At 45.8% G+C, this 21,271-nt stretch overlaps 1 protein-coding gene across 6 annotated transcripts in view; it reads right to left on the bottom strand.

Annotated features, from left to right (window-relative positions):
• ACACA (acetyl-CoA carboxylase alpha) overlaps positions 1-21,271 on the bottom strand; it is a 177,965-nt gene that overhangs the window by 50,214 nt on the left and 106,480 nt on the right. For all 6 annotated transcript variants that reach the window (XM_019545631.1, XM_019545635.1, XM_019545634.1 and 3 more), the window contains 4 exons: positions 12,916-13,185; positions 12,396-12,493; positions 11,087-11,207; positions 10,465-10,575 (listed from right to left, as the gene is read on the bottom strand). In XM_019545631.1, coding sequence (XP_019401176.1) covers positions 10,465-10,575; positions 11,087-11,207; positions 12,396-12,493; positions 12,916-13,185 — 600 coding nt within the window. The remainder of the gene's footprint in view (positions 1-10,464; positions 10,576-11,086; positions 11,208-12,395; positions 12,494-12,915; positions 13,186-21,271) is intronic.

The following is a 21,271-nucleotide window of genomic DNA, read 5'->3' as shown; positions in this document are numbered from 1 at the left end:
GTCAGGGCGGCTAGGATCTGGAACCAACTTCCAAGAGAGGTGGTCCTGGCTCCTACCCTGGGGGTTTTTAAGAGGAGGTTGGATGAACATCTTGCTGGGGTTGTATGACCCCAGTATTGTTTCCTGCCATGGCGGGGGTTGGACCAGATGATCTAACTCAGGTCCCTTCCGACCCTAGAAACTATGAAACAGCAAAGCCACATGGATGTGGGAGGGGATCATCTGCCAGAACCGCAAGGTTTGGGTAGGGGGGGGGGAAATGCCAGTCCTCAATCAGGACAAAAAAAATTCACTATTTTGAACATTTTGGTAAAGTGCAAATTAAACATTAAATCTGGCCGAGATGTTTTGTTTTGGTAACTTCAAAACAGTTTGAAATATTTCTTTACTTACAATAAATTACACTCTGAAAGGAAACACCTTTTGAACCAGAAAAGGGATTTTTTTTCCTTTGCAATTTCAAAATTGTTCTGAGATGGGGAATTGCTGTAACTGGCTCCTTCCCCCAAACATTTTGTTTCAATGACCTCATACTTTCCAATGAAAAATGTTGTCAAAAAACTCCCAGCCAAATCCAATTCCAAGAGGTAGGGGGGCGAGGTGTTCTGCCCAAGGTCCCGCAACAAGACAATGATAAATGAAAAATACTAAATACGCTCTACAGTCTTCAAGGGCCCGTTGTTTTGGAAGGCCTCCACACTCAAAACTCTCACTGGTCTCTAATGGAGTTTCAGATCTCAGAGGCCAGCCCCATAAACCATATTAAGGGCTTGTCTTCACTACCCAGTTCACTCGGGGTAAATATATACTGGGTTGCAGTTGGAAATGGAGAATTATGCTGGGGTATAAGTATCTCAGCACTAAACAGTGGGAAGCAAGCCATATGCTCTTTGCATTTAGTAGAACAAAAGAACAGATGAAACCTAAACTAGTATAACTTACACCAGTGGGGATTTTTTCTGGGGTAATATTCCACTGGATCGGGCAACATTACCCCTGTTTGGTTATCTGAATCATTACCCACCAAAATACAGCCACTACTGGGTGAAATGTAGAAACATTTTAACAATGCACCATAATTCCACTAGAAGCTACAGAAGAAAATTTAGGTAGGCTGAAAGTGGGCCAACCCATAAGAGTTAACACCTCTTTTCACAGCAATAAATAGCCACGGATACCCAATGCAAGTATCTATCCACACAGGACTATATTGCTAGAGCTCAGGATCTTTAAAAAAAAAAAAAAAAAAGTGATGGATACTTGTGTGAGGGGGAGAAAAAAGTCAAACAAAAATCTATTAGACTTTCTTCCCTCAGCAAACATAAAGGGACTGATAATGGGATGTCTGGAATGTAAATCGTCTCTAATGGGAACAATATACAAATATAACCACTTAAAACAAGGCAATTAAAAATAAAATGTATTAATGGAGATTGGTGTTTGTTTATTTTATTTTTTTAAAGCAATGGCATTTGCCTGAAGTCCAAGGCATCCATCCTGCTGATGTGAATTCCTCTGCACTGAGCAAAAACCAAGAGAGCCAACTGCAGCATGTACTCGGCTTGCCAGAAAAAAAAAGTGCATCTACTGGCCCGTCCCTCAAGGGCACAGCTCTAAGAGAATGAGACATACTCTCTCCCTGCGCTGCGCAATTGCTGTTGGCAACCTTACCCGAGCTGTCGTCTGCCTTTGGCTCCTAACCCACTTGGCTGGGATGCAGAGCAACAACTGGCAAAGGCAGGGGAGTCAGCGCTTCAGAAGATCCTGTATCTGTTCCAAGACGGCTGATTGAACCGGCTTCCCCAGACCCCTGAGCAAATCACTGTGGCTCCCACACAGCATCCTCTGATGTAACCACCCAAGACACGGAGACCGCAGCCCCTCTTCCTTTCCTCCCCCCACCACCACGCAGATCCAAGAACACGGTAACCTTGGTAAGATGCACAAGAGGAACCGACAAATGTTTAATGCTGCCGGGGTGTCGATTTCCGTTTGACATTTCTTAGGCCCTCGTTGATTAGCATTCTCCAACACGCTGCACCCACACGTACCTTCCTAATAGTCTTGCTGCGCCACTATAGAAAGATTCATATCATGCATTAATAATTATAATGCTTCTTTGAATGACAGGGATGGCACTTGCTGTCCTAACTCACATGATTGCTCTCACATGATTGCTTTGATCTAATCCCAAATCTGGAGTCATCTTGAGCAGATACCAAGCCTTCGCTGGCGAGAGCAGAGGAAAGAGCTTTTCACATTTTCTGCATTTTCCTGGAGGAAAGGGGAATAAAAGAAGCGTATATCCCACAAGGGTTTTACTTTATTTCTCACGTTGTGAAGTTGGGGCGTAAACAGGGGTGCCCGCGAAGCCGACAGATGAAATGTGACAAACTCTACGCGCTGCCCTCCCTCCCTGCCCTGTTCCACAGCTCTGCCAATGAACCTCATGCTGTGATCCCCACGTGGGTGCCCAAGCGGGTACCATGCAGGTGCCTCCCATGAAATCCAGGAGGTCTACCTCTATTCTGCCCTCCAACCTGTCTGCCGAGTCTCAGGACCCCACTCAGCAGAGACTAGAAATTACATCACGCTGCATCTGCTGAGATGACCAGCTACGGCATATGCCAACGCTGCAGTCGCAGAAGAGCTGAACTGCCGTGCCGAGATCCATGAGCTAGCTGGAAGCAACACATCCAGCCATGGCAGAACTCATCTGTGGGGCTAATTTACTTGCGACTGGCCTGTGCTGCTGGGTTCTGGCCACTCCTAGCACTTGAACTAGCTAATGTAAAGCTTGTGTGGGTACCTGCCTACTGCACTACAGGCCTTTTTGTGACTGTGGCACAGTCTTGCCCACTTGCCTTGAGTTCTTTCAAACGTTTTGCTCAGACCAACACAAATTACATCTCAAAGACCTCCGTGAAAACAGCAATGCTGGTCTGATTTCCACCCAAGAAAGGCAGGACAATATAGAGATGATCTTAAAATGCAGGGATATTCCCTCATGGCTCTGTGTAAAGGGGTTGTTAGGGATTTTTTTTTCCTTTAATGCAGATTGTCAAACCGATCCTCACAGCAATTATGGCTTGTTGTATCAACAAGTCCTCAGGGACTCATTCATAGGCACATGATTGACATGTATACTACCCTATTATGACACAATATGGTACCTATCATGTTAATGACTTGACGCACAAACACTGTCTGCATTAATGAAAGCTGCATCCGGTAAAGGTCACTGGACATGTGCTGGCATTCATTTGTTTTAAGTCTATTTCCAAGAGACCCATGTGTTGCAGATTGCAAATGCAAACAGAAAACTTTCCATTGATCTTTTTCTGTTGGTCTCTCACGTACACAAAAGCAACTTTTTTACTTGTGTTGATCCATCCAAAACAAAACCGCACACAGAGAAACTCCCTTTCTAATCTGTTAAAGTAACTGTGGGACACTGCCAACTTTAAAATGCAGCATGCAGAGATCATTAAAAATAAGGTTGTGCCCAGATCCAACCCTTATAGTCCACCTCAGAATGTGTTTTCCCAGCCAAGGACCGAGCCTCATGTAAAACATTCATGTAAATATACAAAATATTGCCTGGATTGGAGATGCAACAGAGCTGGCAGGGAGTCCTCTCCTGCAGATGTAAAATGTTTCTTCTAATCCGCCACAGGGATAGACTTGAGCTGTAGCTCCTAGTCTTCCCAGGGATAAACCTGAGCTGCTAAAAGAATATCCATACATTTTTAGCCACATCAGACCCATGCCGCCCAAACACATTCTCCTGATAATCCTCATCTCCTAGCCAGATGATACCAAAGCTGCCAACAGCTGTACCAATTTCTTGTTCTACCCAGAAAGAGCTCTTGACATGTAGTTGATGCCAGCTATCTGTAGGTATCCCATGCTGCTAAAAAATAAAGCACCTAAGTATGCGCTGCTCCCAATAACATTAGGGAGATTTATGTGTGTGTCCCCAGAAATGAATGGCTATTTTATGAAGCTAGTATCCAACACAGGAATGGATATCTGAATCCCAGCCTTGCTAGAAGCTAACTGTGGTTGAGTTTTTTATTTCCCCTATATCTATATCATAATTTAAGAACTAACCTAAACTTTATTGAAAGCACATAAATTAACCGACAGAAGAAGAGGCCATTCTTTCTATCTCTCTCATCTCTGGGATGTGATCGGAATTTACTTCAGGTTCAACAATTCATATTTATTTCTATTTTGATGCGAATCCAGGGAATAGCTTATGACCAGCCCAGCACAGGCAAATGGTGGCAAGGAGTGCTTACGCTGCTATGCCCACCCCACGCAGAGACCAGCAATTCTCCCATCATCCTGTTATTTCCATTCTAGGGCTTTGAAGCAGGAGCTCACACTAGGACTAAAAGAGACCGAGCTTTTGTCATGCACGCACGCAGTCCATTATGGCACATATGAAGAGTTTGGGAGAGAAAGCACCTAGTTTCCAAGGCTTGATACTTGTCCCACATAAAACAAAGTGGCCACCTGGCCTCAGAATGCAAGACGACGGTTTTTCCAGAGAAAACAGTTCTGCGGTTTCTTGTTGGATCAGGTGAGGGAGTCAGGGACCCTATGATCCACTAGGTCTGGTACAAAGCACGCAACACAAAACAGAGGGGAGACTTAAAAAATGAAGGACGGACCTTTGGGAGCAGGGATGTGTTTTCATCCATTTCTGTCCTAGAACTTCAAGATATTTATTTTTAAGGGAACATACATTGTCATCCCACCTTTCTGGCCTGGGATGCTCCAAAGGTGGAAAGGCAGCAACTTAGGAAGTCTGGACCAAAAAGAGTAAGCAGCTACAGTACAGTGCCTCATTTTATGGGAGCACAAAGCACCCTACATTTTATCAGTGACTGACTACACCAAGATGCATGTTACCTCTTTAACAGGGTGACACCAGTAAAAAGGTGTCACCAGTAAAGATGGAGGTCACCTCTCTACCAACGGTGTCACCAGTAACGATGAGTATCACCTCTCTATCAAGGGTGTCACCAGTAAAGATGGGTGTCACCTCTCTACCAGGGCCACCTGCCCACTAAGCTGCCAGCCCCACAATGATTGTGAGAGGACTGAGTTGGGGACAGCATTAGCTTCCAGAAGACCATCTGCCCCGAGACCACGATGATACACCCCCCATCTCCCAAGGGTCTCACAGACAGCAGCAGCAGGGCCAGATCCACAGGTGAGGCAAGCTATGCAGCTGCTATCACAACCAATGCGCACAGGTATGATGGCCTCTGCGGTGCTACAGTCCTGTGCATTGTGCAGGCCTATCCTTCAGCAAAAGCTTAGGGAGGCTCAAAACCAGATTACAGCAAAAACCTACTGCTCCATTCTTTTTTTATTCTCATCTAATGACAAGGATGCAAACCCCTCCTGCTGCAGGGTGGAAGACAGCCTCTGAGAGGAGTCAGTCAAAACCTGCCTGTGCAAGCAGGTTCTTCCATTATAATCCACTGTGGGATTTCTTGCACTTCTCTAGACATGCATAGCACTGGGTCTAGTTAAAAACAGGATTCTGGTACAGGTACCCGACAGCTGCTGGTGCTCCCACTTTGGAGATGGAACAAGGCAACACACCCATAAGTGCTCCTGCCTTCCATTCCCTGCTCCGTTCTCCTTTTAATGCTAACATCCCACACCCCATAACATCTGCATGCTAAAATGAACATTTTTAGAAGGAACTGGCTGGTTTGGAAGCCTCAACTTGAGCTCCTAAAGGGAGGCTGCTTTTCGGCATTCCCCTCACTGCAAGAACTGGGCTCTTCCTCTGGTCTTTCCAGGACAAACAGAGACTGCTTGAATCACTACCCACTTCTGAAAGTCTTGGCACCATTCTGATGACCTAGTCTGGTCTCTGCTTCCACAACACTCTGAAATATATGCCTGCATATAAAGCCTAGCTGATAAAAACTGTTTGCTTATGTGAACAACATGGTCTTAGAGCTATAATTTCCTTTAGAAAGGCACCAAAAATGCAAGCTAATTAAAAGCAAGTCAACTAAGGACCAGCAACCATGATGTGTGCCCTAAAATGGTGCATAGCTCTCAAGGCTTGAACCGTGTGCTCAATACATCAAACCGGGAGTGTAAGGCTCTTCAGGTCTACTTCTATTAAAAAGGGAACCCAAGGAAATGTTCGTGTTACTGCATTCCTCCGCTATGATAGGCAGTATGCCATCTATCTCATTTGAAATCGCGCCACGTTAAGCCAGTGATGGGGAAAGGGAGTTGTGGGGGGAGGGGTTGGTGGGGAGGAAGGGAAAGTTAAAAAAAAAAAAAAAAATCTCTGCCTCAGCAAAAGTTTTCATTAAAATTTTAGACAAATGATCTCTGTGTCCTTCTCCCATGCTGCCTGGGGCTCCATGCTATTTCTATGCAAATAACAACCTCGTGGTTTATATCTTATTATTTCCACCGGAGCTGCAACGACATGACCCGAGACGTGTGTGAGGTAGACAGAAAAAGAGAGAGAGAGGGAGAGGGAGAGAAAGAAAGAGAGAGAGAGATGGAGAGGCTGCTCACTGAAGTGTGAAAAAATATTGTCAGGAGTGAGCGGCAAGAACAAAAAAAAATTGCAGGGATAACGTGTTTATTTCAGCCCCTCTCCCCATGTGAACCAGCACCTTTTAAAATTCATTGGGCATCAGGCGATCATGCACAATCCATCTGCTTTCACTTTATCATTTGCATTTCATGCCTCCTGGCTTTTGATGTGCTGATACTTTGATGCAGTCAGGAGACGCGCATTATCATTATTTCAATTTTCAGGGGGGTCAACGGGCTCGGCGCACATGCACGCACACACACGCTCACGAGAGAGGAATAAAATGTCATTTGCAGCCCCCCCACCCCATCTCCTGCTGAAGCTTACTGGTGAAGACAAAAGGGGGCACAGGCAAAACACAGCCCTTGTCACCTCACATTTTCCCCACTTTCTCCCATCACGCCTCCTCTACGCATGCCAGGCTGGACTGTAAATGAAGACGACTTCATCGTGAAGAGGGTGAAAAATAAGGGTAAACTTTGGTCCAGTTTCCTTGTCATAGCTGATAGGTGAAGGAGTTCATAGGAACCTTAATGAATCTAAATGAAATCAAGTGCCTTACGGTGATAATAGCTCTATTTAAAGAGTACTGGCACAGACGTAGCAAACTAGCCAGCACGTGATTAGGTAACCTCCAGAACTGATCATTCCCTTCAGCTAAAAATGATATTGTCCTTGAGCCCATCACTTAAGTTATAGGCTCCTGCCTGCTTTTGGCACTAGATGCTTCCCTTGGCACCCAGCCCCTGGGGCTAGCTGTACATAATCATAATGGACGAGACTAGCTGTTTTTCCCCCCTGAGAAAGAGCTGGTGTTTTGGAATGAGTCTCAAATGAAACAACTTCCCGGAAACAAAATACCCAGTTTGCATCCAAAGAAGTCTTGACAGGAGCTCCCAAAAGGAAACGCACTGATTTTGTTCTAGCCATGCCACATGGGCAGCCTCAGTGAACTTGGCTAGTTTATCTCTGAATGCAAAAGTAAAACAGAGACCGGCAGCTTTTCCATGAACATGGAGAACAGCAAGGATACAGCATGGCCTGAAGTTGCCTCCCCACTGCTACAGGGGAAGAGCCTGCTCCATCAGTCCCTAGCTAATGGGCTCAGACTGCCAGCCATAGGAAAAGTCAAAGGAAGCATCTCTCCAGAATTCATGGGCGTGCTGGTTTGCCTCTTTGTGAGTAAGTGGGAGACCAAAGATAAACCTGGAAGAACTGCTGCACTGGTGGGCCTGTGCATCCGGTCTTTGACTCCTAGCATCTGTGCATCCATCTACTGCATCCGTCTTTGACCCCGAGCTCCCATTTAAAACCCCAGGTGGAATGAGATTGATGATGTAGACTGAACCCCCAGGTGACATTTACCCCATCATGTGTTGCACAGACACCTCTTTCTCTTCAGGAGGCCCATGGAGGGAATTGCAGAGGGGAGAATCAGACCTACATGGACCTGCACAGAATTCAGTGCTTAGGAGTGTTCAAGATCCCCTGTCTCAGACCTGTTATACACAAAGTTGAGTGGGCCAAAGCAAGTAGGCACTAAGATGCAAAACATGCTGGTGCCACGGTGACAGTAGGCCTACAAGAAACCAGGTAAAATAAAGACAATAAGGAGGACTAAGCAAACTGGCAATGCCATTCACGGAAACATGAAGAACATGAACCTGCACCAATCGCTGAGCCAGAACCAGGCTGTACACACCCCTTCGGTGAGCACAGAACTCACACCTTTAAAAAGAAAGGTCTTGAAATGCCTCCCTCTTGCATATGCTGGTATATGCATGTGGTGTGTGTGTGTGTGTGCGTGTGTGTGTAACAGACTTAACTCAAGTGTGAGCACCCCAGAGTTGAAAGGATCAGTGCCTTGTTCTTTGCAGGGCCCTCTTATTCAGTGCAACAATGCAATGAAAGACTCTTTCTCTTTCATTTCCCACTGCTGGGCAGACACTTCTCCGAACACCGAAATGCCGCCTGCGCTGAAGCACGACAACCCCAGGTGCTGGAGAGTGGCTGAGCATAAAGCTGCACAGTGGAGAGGGGCACTTGTGCCTGCACAATCATCACAGCCACGTAAACAAAGCCCTCAACGAGAGCAGAGTGGTCATGGCTCACATCAGATTACAGGCAGCAACAGAGAGAGGCTGTGATGTTGGCAGGGCTGGGGGAAACAAGGAAGGGAAATCATCTCTTGGGAAGAAAAATGATCTCTTTGGTATAGAGGAAGCAGTTAAGGTTCTTGCAGTTTAAAGTGACTTCCTCCTCCTGCCGGCCTCCCAACCCCCAAAATGGCAGACTCTAGGGTGTCTGAGATGCCAAAGTGCTGAGAGTCCTTAACAACAGTTGTCACTAACTCAGTTTGCACTACACAGCTTTGCTGGCATAGCTATGCCAGCTGTGCCCCTTTGCTGACAACTTCTGGTGCTGACCCCATGCCCCCCAAACATGCATACACACACACCCCTCCTACTTGGATACAGTTACAGTGGCAGAAAAGGGTTTCCAGCAGCAGAGCTGCTGTGGTTCGGGGAAGGTCCAATAAGTGAAACCAGCATGAAAAGCCCTTATACCATCCTACTCTGTGTCTCCATTGGGGATCTCTGCTACCACAGCTCTGTTGGAAAAGTTGTGGAACTAGCCACCCCATGATGCACACCAGCCCACAAACAGTTCTCCTGGTGCTGGGCACTCCATACACATCAACACAATGTACTGGGGAAGAGGACCTGCGACCCCCACCTTCCAAAAGGTTACTCTGCTTCCCATAAGACACTCCAGCTGCCTCCTAACTCCAAGCATTTCCACTCTCGAGAGTCTGAATGACTTGTCAAGAGAGGTTAATTCTGAATGACTTGTCATACTAGGTTAACTCTCTCTCCTATGATTTGGGCCATCCTGACCAAAGAGTCATATCCCCCAGAACCTCCCTCTAATGCGCCTTTGGGGGTGTCGGGAATCCTTAACATATAAAAGTCACAGAATGCAGGCTTTCCTACAATGATAGCATCACATATTATAACTATAACCTTACCTCTCACACAAAACCACCTAAATCAATACAGGACTTAATACAAAGCTCTCCTGTATGTCTAATACATCTTTGATCATCTCGGTCCCTGGAAATGTCCCTGCTTAGACCCTGATCAATCTTTTATTAACTGGATCACACTTCTTTTATAAAAATCACCAACTGTTAAAAAAAAAAAAGAAAGACTGGTTCATGAATAGCCTGACTTTGCGAGCAGAAAAAAATATTTGGGAGATTTCCAGCCCTTGAATTCTGTGACATCCTGCAACCATCCCCAACTACTGGGGAACACATTTTAAAATACATTTCTTGGGTCTCTATATTTTCCTCCCTATGCACACACAGCACATATCCAAGACCAGACTCAGAAGGAAACAGCAAGAATGAGAATCCACGTTAGAGCATATTCCAAACAGAAGCTGCCAGCTGAAAGGGATGCTCTCTCCAGAAGCTTGCAGATAACAACAAGATTATAAAGTGGTAGGGCAGAACAATTAATAGATGTAGGACACCTTTATTTGTCCCCAACATAGCATCAGAGCTGAAACACCATGTTTGTTAAAACAAATTAATCAGGCCAGAGAGCAGATGTATCAAATCACAGAGTGGATCAGGCATATGCAGTAGCAGTGCAAGCACCCCATACGCTGCACCAACCCTGAAACAGAGGAAGTGAGAAGGGAGCTCAGTCTCCACATCGCACGTGCTCCTGCAGCTTTTCTGCAGGCACTAAGGAGCCAAACTGGGTCCCAGTTGTGGTGAGAGCGGTTCATGAGATGTGGTGCTCATCCTGAAGAAGCATATAACCTGACCCAAATGAGATAAAATGGACACTGAAGTGCCAACTTACCTTGTTCAGCGCTCCGGCTCCGGTCAGGATTATATGGGAGTTCTCCACTTGGATGGTCCTCTGTCCAAGCCGAACAAGGTAAGCCCCAATGCCAATTGCCCGACACGTGACCTATAAATACAAATCATATTTGATTTACATCCCAGGATAGGTCCAAAACATGCTGGTCCAGATGGTCTGGCAAGACTATTCTGCTTATATTTGGGGGCCTTTGTATTCTGTGGCCACACATGTCAACCTTGCCAACACCACCATGCTGTAGAACTTCTGCTTTTATTTAAAAAGCCAACGTACCCAGTAATGCATGCGGTTTATACATTTAGAAGGACTTTTAAAAACCCAATAACCTACTAATTAAGCAACCACTGGGTTGAACTATAGTTGCTTTGCTTTTCCCATCCATTCAAAATATACTCAGGAGTGCATACTGCACCTCTCACGAGCAAAGTCTTTTTGATCCTGCACTGACACAAGCTGGTTTAGCTTTACTGAAGTCCATGAAAGCACGCTAATTTACACCAAGCGAAGGTCTGGTCCTAGATGGGCATTTTGGATTTTACATGCCAACCTGTCAGCTGAAATAGGTGCTGCAGTTTCAAGATACAGAGCAACTGGGGCTTACCAGGCTGATGGTGATAATACTGTCATAGGCTAATGATGACTCTCCAGCAATCATGCCAGACCCTCTGAGGTTTTCTACTCCAAGTCCTTCTTCCTTTCCAATAATATCTGTTATCTTATACCTGAGGGAGACAGAAACAACCTTTGAGTTGCAAGGCCCAGTGATTTGCTGAATCAGTTGTCTACCAAGAAAAAGAAAAGTGACAAAGTATCATGTAGGAGGCAAAGAGTAATGTACCTATACTGACGAGAACCTATACATGACCTCACATCCTGCAGCTTTGTTCAACGCTTGAAGAACAGGCTGCACACGGTCTGCCAAAGCAGCGGCGTTGGGAGGAAGTGCTGAGTGAGCCGGACAGGTTACAGACTAATGTATGGAGCCTCACTGAGGTCAGCTCCACTGAGAAATTATCTTCGCATCCCTGCTAATGATTATGAGCTTCAACTGATTAGGGGCAGAGGGCTAAAGAAAAAAACTGTGAGGATGAGAGACTAAAATTAGGCTCATATCTTACCTATTCTGTACTTGCTACTTTCAAGCCTTTCTTTCCCCAGTCCTGCCTTCCCCCCTCCTCTTCCTGACTTCACCATTCTCTCTCTTCCACCACACCCTTTTTAAGCATGAGCACTTAAGCATATACATAAGTACTTCAGTGAACTTAGGCCCCCTCTCGCTCTGTCTTGTGCCCAAAGTTCCTTCTCTCGTCCCTTGGAGTCCATAAAATCCCTCCAATAGTTTCTTGTGCGTCTCCATGGACATTTCTGCCTTCTTTCTATCCCTCCCTTAGGTTAAGAGCCTCTTTCTGCCCAGCTTTGCTAAAGTTCATCTGCAAGTGCCCCCATCCCTGGGCACAGATAGTAGAGGGTTTCCTGCTGCCTAGAATGAGAGTAATTGCATTTTTTAGGCAGGTCCAACGCAAAAAGTGTTTAAAATCCATTCCAATGGGCATCCTTAACCCCCAAAAATGACCCTATGAAAAGCTCTTTGGAGCAGGAACTGTGTTCCTCTATGTGTTCATACAATCTCTAAGCATGGTTGGGTCCTCACCCATGACTGGTGCACCCCAACTACACAAGTAAGATGAAGCAATAATACCGGTCTGCTGCATTTCATGGTGTGTTTCACAACATTTCATGCTACAACGTTTCACCTTTGTTGTGCCAAGTGCAGGGCGCAACAAAATTACACGACTGGATGCTAATGGATGTGGGGGTGACAAGACAAGTCAAAGCAGGCACGGAAGTAACACATTTCCCTCCTGTGTACCAGGATGAAGCAGGATGACCTCCAACATTGACCCGCTTACCTGGACTCTCCTTCGTCTTCCACGTGCTCACAATGGACTGAGTTCAAGGCACTGACCTTCTTATAATCTTGAGGTGTCAAATATAAGTATTTGTATCCCTGTGGGGACAAATGGTTTATTTTACATCTCCTTGTCAGGTAAACTCTCCGATAACCTACTTCTAATAGGAAAATTCCCAGTAAGAAAGCTTTCCAGGAGATATATTCAATCATAACGGATTCTGATTTTAAGGCTGGGGATACTCACAACATCTGAAAAAAAATCAAGCTCTAATTGACCCCAGCGCTTTTTCCTGCCCAGGGCAGGGGGTCGGACCCAGTGACCTACTGAGGTCCCTTCCAAACCTAACATCTATGAATCTGTGACTTCTGGCAAAAGCTCTACTGACTTGCTGAGTCAGTGCCAAGTTAACTGGGTGCCCAGGTAGCTGGTAAAACTGTGAAGTGAGAGACCGGTATTGCAAATGTTAGATGAGCCTGTGGAATATTACAGAGCTCATTGCCTCCAAGTGCCTCCTTACTTTATACGGATCATCGGGCTCCACCCAGGCCACGTGAAACATATGACGAATCTCCTCAGCCAAACCAATCCTCGCTCCGCTGTTGGCAGCCACGTAAATCCGGGGGATGCCCTGAGTTCGAGCAAGTTCAGAAGCCCGAAGATAGAGCAGGTCCTCCTGTGGTCCAAAGGAGCCAATTCGGTACGTGATGTCATTGCCAATGACTATGATATCACGGCCTTCTGGGTACTCGGGGCTCTTGAGGGTCATTTTCCAGGCCACCATACCAGTCTGCAATCAGAGAGAGAGAAAGAAAACATTTTAAAATATACTGTCCAATACTGGGACACAGCACTGCTACTCCTGTCCCCTCCTTTTGGTTATACCTTCCTTGAGGACCCCTAAGGGACTGCACAGCAGATGTGTTATCTCAGGAAAGACCCTTCTCTGCAAATTTTGCTGGCATAAAGTCTATGGGATGGGGGGACAGGAACTGACAGAGATGGATGAAAGGATGGACCTGGACCCACCATCACACGTGAGGACCCCTACCTCACATTATTGCACGCTTCCCATCCTAGACATGAAGTGACATTGATTCTCCCTTGACCAGCTCTGCTGTCCATTCAGGGATTCAACATAGATCAGAACCATCCTGCAAGGTCCCTCTCTCTTATGGCTGTTTTTATTTCATGTCAGGGAGGACAGAGGGTTAGTTAAAATGTTCTGTTTTGGGGTGGTTCATTTACCACGGTCCCTGCCACCTCAGGGGCCACCCCGTCAATCATACTTCAGAGTGACTCCCATACCACTCATTGCACTCTTTCCTCTTCCTTCCCATCTTTCATCCCTCTATTTTACAATTCTCTTCTTTCTTTGCTTTCTGCTTTTGTCCTGCATTTCTTTGGCTCCGTCCCTTTTCTTAGCCCAACTACTGCTGCAGCTTCTGTCACCTTCAGCCTGCCTTTTCAAGTCCATGTGTATAAATGATGCCTTTTCACCAAGTCTTGCTCTTTTTTTTTTTCAACCTCACCAGATGATCTCTCCTAGTCCTGACTAATGGAGATGAGCAATATCGGTAGCTTGCACCTCCCATCTCTTAGCCGCTGCATATCACCGCACTGGGGAGCTGGCCATCATGGAATGCCATTAACAGATGTAAATAGCAGCATCCTCTGAAAGCCACATGCATCACCCAGTCTCAACTTGCCCGAGGATCATAAGCTCTGAGTACACATTCCTCGAGCCAAATGTGCATCCTCTGCAATCAGGAGGGTTGAGGCTCTCGTTGCTGATACTTGGAATCCTGAACATTATGAACTATGGCGGGTGGGGGAGAGAGGGGTGAAGAGAAGCCGGAGACAGATAGGTGCTGCTTAATACAAATCTAAATGGGCACAATACACAGATGAGATCCAATCAACGTCTCCAGCAAGATGCACCATAATGGGTTCGTTATATAAAAAAAAAAAAAGAGAGAGAGAGAGAGAGAGAGAACGGAGACAGAGAAATTAATCAGAGGATCATTGGAGGGAATGCAGACAGCAATCCAAAAACACAAGCCGGTTCCTTGTAGCTCCTTCCACTGCACCTCCCTTTCAAGACCTGGGGTCATGGGTTGACTGTGTCAGACTTTTCTGTGTCCTGTCTCATGGGGCGCCTTCTCCCCCACACTTTTTTTTTTTAATGAGGGTGTGTAACAGGGGGGCCCGCTCAGGGTCGCTCGGCATGCAGCCCGCCCAGCTGTTCTTGGGCTAACCGCCCACCTTCTCACCCACCACGCCTTGATCTTAATGAACTAATTAGTTGGTAGTAAGCAGGAGGCTGCCCGTTTTTTGCCCCGATGCCAGGGGGCGCTATCTGCTGCTCCATTTCTCCACACTGCAGCCCAGGCCTCGCAGATGGCATCTAGGTGTTCCTGTCATCACCTGCCCCTCACTGGGCCGCAGAATCCTTCTATCAGGACCCCTCCAAGATCCCTCCATTCAGGCGGAGCTACCCTGCCTTCATTCGGCCATCTAACTCCCTGAAGCTATTTTCCCCTCTCGGGTGTGGTCCCCCCAGGACCCCGGCTCTCGGGCATCCCTCACAGCGGGCCCCGGCCCTTTTGACCGGTCTGGTCCTGGCCCCAGCATGGGCCAGTCGAGGGTACTCTCTCGATCAGTATCGAGTCTCTAGCCCCTCGCTCTCTCTAGGGGTCCAACCTCTGGGCCCTACACATAAAGGGGTAACCCAACCGGTGGTGGGGGCTAGGGGTTAAGGCGCCCCGACCTGCCTTTCACTGGGGTGGTAACTGGCCTGGCATTTCCTAGGGGCTCCCGCACCACTGGGAACCCCGCCAGGCCACCCGCTCCCAGCAGGGTGCAGTTTTAGATCAAGCCCAGGACCAGAAGCCTCCTTACCACCCCCTACAGCTCCTCCCTTACCTCCGGAGGAAACTCAGCAGCCCTCTGGCCAGGCGGTGTTGTTGCCTGGCCCCTTGCAGCTGAACTGGCCTGTTTATAGGGGCAGCCCTGAACCTAAAATGGCTGCCCTCATTAGGCACCTGGCAGCTGCCAGCTCCAGGGCCTTAAAGGGGCAGGCGCACGCAGTGCCCCGCCACTGGGTGATAAGTTCTTTTTCTGTTTGCCTCTATTTGCAGATGTACAGCTAAGTCTCAGCCTCTGACTGCAGAAGGACTGGAAGAAAAATACTGCATTCACAGGAGCGTCAATCCAGAAATGTCAGTGGGATGTTCTGGTCAAATACCAATCTTGTTGCAAAATTAATGAAAAGCCCAAATGCTGTACCAACCACTAGAAGCAGCTGGCTGGTCGCACTGAAGACCAAAGGATACTCAGCAGAGACAGGAAGGCGGACACAAACCATTTGCCAGGATCCCAAAGAGCAACCACACTGATCAAAAACAAAGCTTGAGAGCTTGCTGTCCACTTCCTTCATCACTGGACTTCAGCAGAGAGAGAAAAACACCTGGCAGTGGATCAGCTTCATCCTCCTGGCCACACCACAGGAGGGAGAAAGCTGAATATTAAGCATCTTGGGATCTGGCCCTTAAAATACTGAGGTAAGAGCATCAGGATTAACTCAGAGCCACTCCGTGCTCCCATCTGAGTGTGTCTATACCAGGCAAAGCAGATACCCTCCCTGTTCATTAGCTCACTGCACCCACATGCCCATACTGCTTCGTGGGACTGGCGTGAGTGCACACAGATACACACTGCAAGTCACTGTGTGCTCAAACACACGTTTCACCACTACTCGACTCCAATCCTTACTGTACTTTGGATAGTAGGGAGGAAATGAGGGGTTCTGAGGGGGGAGTTAGGAAAACAAATGGTGTTGCAACTAATATTTGGAAGTGGGCACCCTTCAGAAAGTTTCACTACCAGCCCCAATGCCATGCTCGGCATGGACCACAGCGGCCAGCTCCAGGTCTTGTAAGATAGGGCAGAAAATAAAGACAGCGCTATCAATTGCACTGTAACTGCTTCCAAGGCAAGAGAGAGCAAACACCACTTTGTAAGTAAATATCTACACATAAAGAAGGGCTGACCAGGGACCAAATCTGGGACCTTCAGCACAAAAACACAGGCCCCACCATATAAGCTCTGCTAGTTTTCAGGATGCACCAGGCCCTTATCCTCTACACAGCAAACCATGAGGCAGAAAATAGTCACGGACACTAAAGACAAAGCTCAAAAGAAAAGTAAAATATTACTAACCTCAGTTTCCAGACAGGTAAACTAAGGCACAGAGGCATTACAATATAATTCAGAACAGAAACACAGGCGCTAATCTGGGGTTCTGGTTCTGTAACACACATCCACAGCTTAAATTCTCTTTGCCACACTGCTATGGACTAAGTAAGGTTTTATTTAGCAAGGGAATCATGAATTTTCACACATCCAAGCAATTATATAAATCCCTGAAAATAGTTTTATAAATAAAAGCTGGTACAGCCATATACTATTTTAAAAAGCACAAATGTGTCACTATAATATTTTATATCTGAGTTCTCAGTGCACCCCATCTTTACTGAGAGATGGCTAGTAATAAAAAAAAAATCCTGGGGAGAGCTAAGGGTTTTTTTTCCTCCTATGAAAGGCTCATGAGCTGCTTAAATTTATGACTAGTGGGGGAAAGGCTTTCTATTTAGAAAAAAAAAATTATGTGATTTTTAAGTTAATGGCGGCATGCCAAAAAGAGAAGGTTCACAGGTTAATTAGCCAGGCTGAGTTAATCGCCCAAGAGCACTGCCAGAACAATTGCGGGGGATGGCAAGGGGTAGCGGTTTCAAAACAGGCTTTAAAAGAAACAACCACCAGCCGTAGCAGTTTAGAAGCGCTTGTCTTGCCACACTTGGATCCCCAGCACACGCGGCGACAGGAAAGAGAGCGAGAGCCCAGAGTGGGTGGGAAAAAAAATAAAAACAACAACCGTCGTCTTTAACTGTTTTTATGTTAGCGAAATGATTTGTGCCACAGTATTTCCATAAGAAGTGGGACCATTATTCTCCTGTAGAAACACATTTGGTTTGAAAAGTATCACTGGACAGAACGTGAAAATCAAACCAGATGAATTATTCACAACCTCCGATCAGAAGTGATCATTATTTCTGATGTTCCAATCTGTGATTAGGATTCAGTGCTTGGATGTCATGTGCTCCCTGAATAGCCCTGGCAATGCAGAATCACATTGCACATATATATTACACACACACACAAGTTTATATATAATTTTATACACACCCTGTCCCTGCAGATCTTTGGCTTAATGTAACCGTTAACAGATAGTAAAAACATGATATTAACTAACGTTCGTTTTCATGGTGCTCATAAATGCCATTAGCTTGACACAGAGTGTCAACACTAATCATGGCCTAAAATTAACACCAAAATTGACTTCAACATTAATTGCGCTATCGATGTGAACAGTAATACACACACTGATGCAGCTACAAATTGACTGCTAGTGGCAGTCAGAGCCGTTGACAACAGATACCGAGGGGAATGGGAAGGAAACTAATTCCGTTCCCACTTCCAGTAACGCAGTGGATGCAGGGAGTGATAGCACACTGATGAAAGGGGTGCTGGGAGGGGGTTGACTCCCTTTCTACCACGTTCAGTAATTCCTGAAGAACTGTATTTGATATAAAAACTAATGTAAACTAGAACAGCTTGTTATTCAGCAGCCTCCGTTTATGAGCCATGGCAATCGTGTTATTTCACTCTATTTTGCTCAGAACAAGGATGACGTTCAATCCCATGTTCTTTTTGCCATGCTCTAATTTTCTTTCTTTCTTTTTTTTGAATTTGGAAATCTGGATGTGGCTCTATAAAGCTGCCCCACATGAAGAGTGGCTGGATTTTAAAATTCAGGGGCCCAACTCAAATATACAGGATTTCTTTCCAAGAAGCTTATAGTTACAAAAAAAACTTGTCTTATCCCCTGTTTGATTATGGGAGTGTTGTCATTGTGTTTTATATGTGTACATATGTGCGTCAGTAATATATATTATATATTGCATTAAAAAGGAAATTTCAAAGGCTACGGAGTCAAAAATTTGGTAATACCAGAATGAAGCATTAAGCAAAGCAACCTTAATGTCTTCCTTCTGTATTATGAAAGTTTTCCACTACCTGACTATACTCTGCTTTCCTCTCCCCACAAGACTACAGCCTAATTCAAGACCTGAACCAGCACACAGGGTGGACAGTGAATGTGGCACACTGGGTTATATTTTGTTTTACATTGTTTTAAAAAAGGAATTTGGAGGGAAAAATCTCCCAGAATTTCTACCAGGTGCAATCAAGACCTCTTACATGGGCCATCACCAGGATTCGACTCCAAAACATTCAGATCCATAGAAAAGGCCTTCTACCACTTGAGCTGGAGACACCGGTAACAGTAGTAGGACATTATCTCATATGTGAACCACATATTCCACAGGGACATAATGCACATGTTGTGCCAAAAGATTACATTATTCACTAGACAGCAGCAGAAAGCTGAAGATCAGGACTCCTGGGGTCTGTTTTCAGCTCTGGAATGGAAGTGTGGTTTGGTGGTAAAAGCAGATACTGTATACAACACATGATATTTGTGTTACATGTAAAGAAGCTTTGCTCAGGAAAAAGAGAAAGCAGTGAAGTGAATGAATGGAAAGAGTGAGAGTTTAATTCATGGGTCTCCTGGTTCCTTCCAGAGGGCTAAGAGGCATGTTGATGGAGGCAGGCAAGCTAGCAAGCAAACCAGAAGGCTGGCTGGCAGTTCAGCAAGGCAGAGGAAGCCACACGGCAAAGCTACAACACTCAAACAATTACAAGACCGTGAGCAATGGGGTCTACTGTGAATGGACAAGCTATGATTTTCCAAGCTCTGAAGTTTGGCTCAGATGTGGACAGTTAATCAGGGGTAGAACAAAAAAGCATCTCAGCACTCCGTTACCACTTCATATTCTTTGCGTAGGCAAAACGTGGGTCTCAAAAGCCACTGAAGCATTTTGGTTCGAACTTTCCAAACAAGACAATCACAAAAGTTCTATCCTAAACAGGGACATGACATTGAACATTTCGGGCCAAATAGTTAAATCCTAGGTAACAAGCAGCAGATGCAGGAAGGGGCATGCAATACATACAATTACATGTTCAGCCTACAAAATGAACATATATGAACATTAGGTGTACAAAAATATCTACAAACCTCAAACAATCCCCTTGAGTTTACATAGGAAAAAAGAGCCTCACAGCGTGGATAAATGAATGATTTGCTATAGGTAACATGGGCTTCTTTTGGAAGGCTAAGCTCTAGGGCTTTAACTTCCCCCTTATCATAGCAAAGGAACATGCATGTAGGCAGTTACTGCAGAGTAGATGATGCACCACCCATCTTACCCCTTGGTAAACTCTTCCCATGTCCACAACTTATTTTTCTGGCTTCCTCGAAAATCTTAACCATAGCACGCACATGCCATAAAAGAGAGGGCTGGAAGGCTGGAAGATACGTCACATACGCACAAGGTTTCAATACAAAATTTTACAAAATTCAACTTACTAGAAGTTAGACAGTATAGAAACCACATTTCTAGTCCACCCCTGAACAGAAGTATGTGCTGTGCAGAGCTGTCTTTGACTATATGAAAGCAACTAAAAATGGGCTCAACCACTGGCAAAGACGGTTTTCTCCCCACTCCCCCAATATTCTAAAATCTCAAGATTGGTCCAATGGATTTTCTCACAAGCTTTCAAACAGTTGCCTCTGATTATGGCTAACAATGAAAAGATCTGCCTCAAAAATAGCCAGCAGGTCAGAAGAATCCTAAAATTGATGCCTCCCGCTGCTATTATACTTGTGTCCCCTTTATAAAACCAGGACTATTGTCTGCGGTAAAGAGAGAACCACTGAAGTAACTGCGGTGCATGAAGGTCAGGCAACCCGACCAATCTGAGTTACCACGAAGCATCCCCCGTTAATCATACGACTGCAACTGAACTCTGAGCACGAGTCTGCAAAGCCCATATAGTTCCCGTCATCCGTATCTGTCCCCCATCCATTACAATCCTCAGAGCTCAAAGGCATGTGTGCGTGCATGTTGCAAAGCATAGCATAAGCAGGGGGCCAAACTGCCTTTGCTATAGGAGAATCACATTGTGAATCTGCACCCAAGTGCTGCATAGGAGCAGACAACATCCAGTTTCTCTGTTATATAAGCCCATGCCAAAAACCTCAGGAGCCTGTGGTGGGGTTTGCTCCCAAAACTCACCAAGAGGAAGGGGTTTGAAATGCATGGAGAAAGAAAACAATTTTGCATCTTTTGGCTAACCGACCAACTTGGGGCATGTAGCACAAATACCTCTAGTTTTCCCCCACGCTTTCCCCCCATGTTTCCATAACAGGCTCCAAGGTTTTAATGTGCTATGCCAGGCAATGAAACAGGACCCACACTGTAAAAGTGGTTCAGGTCTTCAACTTAGAGTGCACCTCCATAGCCCAGCTGGGTTACTGCACCAAAGCTCCAGCTCTACTTCACCCAGTTCCTTTCTGTGATGCACCTGGCCAAATCTTCCCTGGAAAGAAAGCTTGCAAGGCTCCAACTAAAACATCCTATTAGAGATGATTTTGAAACTCAAGTTACTGAAAAGGAAAAACTGTGACATCTAGTGTCAACAGGAAAAACGACACTTTTCACAAATATACTTCATGTGATCTAAATGGATAGGTAAGTGCAGGGTATTACCCTGCGGGACCCAGTTACACTCATTTTCTCATTGTCTTTGATGCTTAATTCAACCCCCATCAGAAAAGGGCAGAGCTCCACTGGCTCCAATAGTGTTGGTCAAAGTTTACAAAATGCTTTTGAGAAACAGAGGGCTGGCTC

The sequence above is a fragment of the Crocodylus porosus genome, unplaced genomic scaffold (assembly GCF_001723895.1).
Source record: "Crocodylus porosus isolate Cpor-Errol unplaced genomic scaffold, CroPor_comp1, whole genome shotgun sequence".
NCBI lineage: Eukaryota > Metazoa > Chordata > Crocodylia > Crocodylidae > Crocodylus > Crocodylus porosus.
This window is presented reverse-complemented; position numbering and strand designations above follow the sequence as displayed.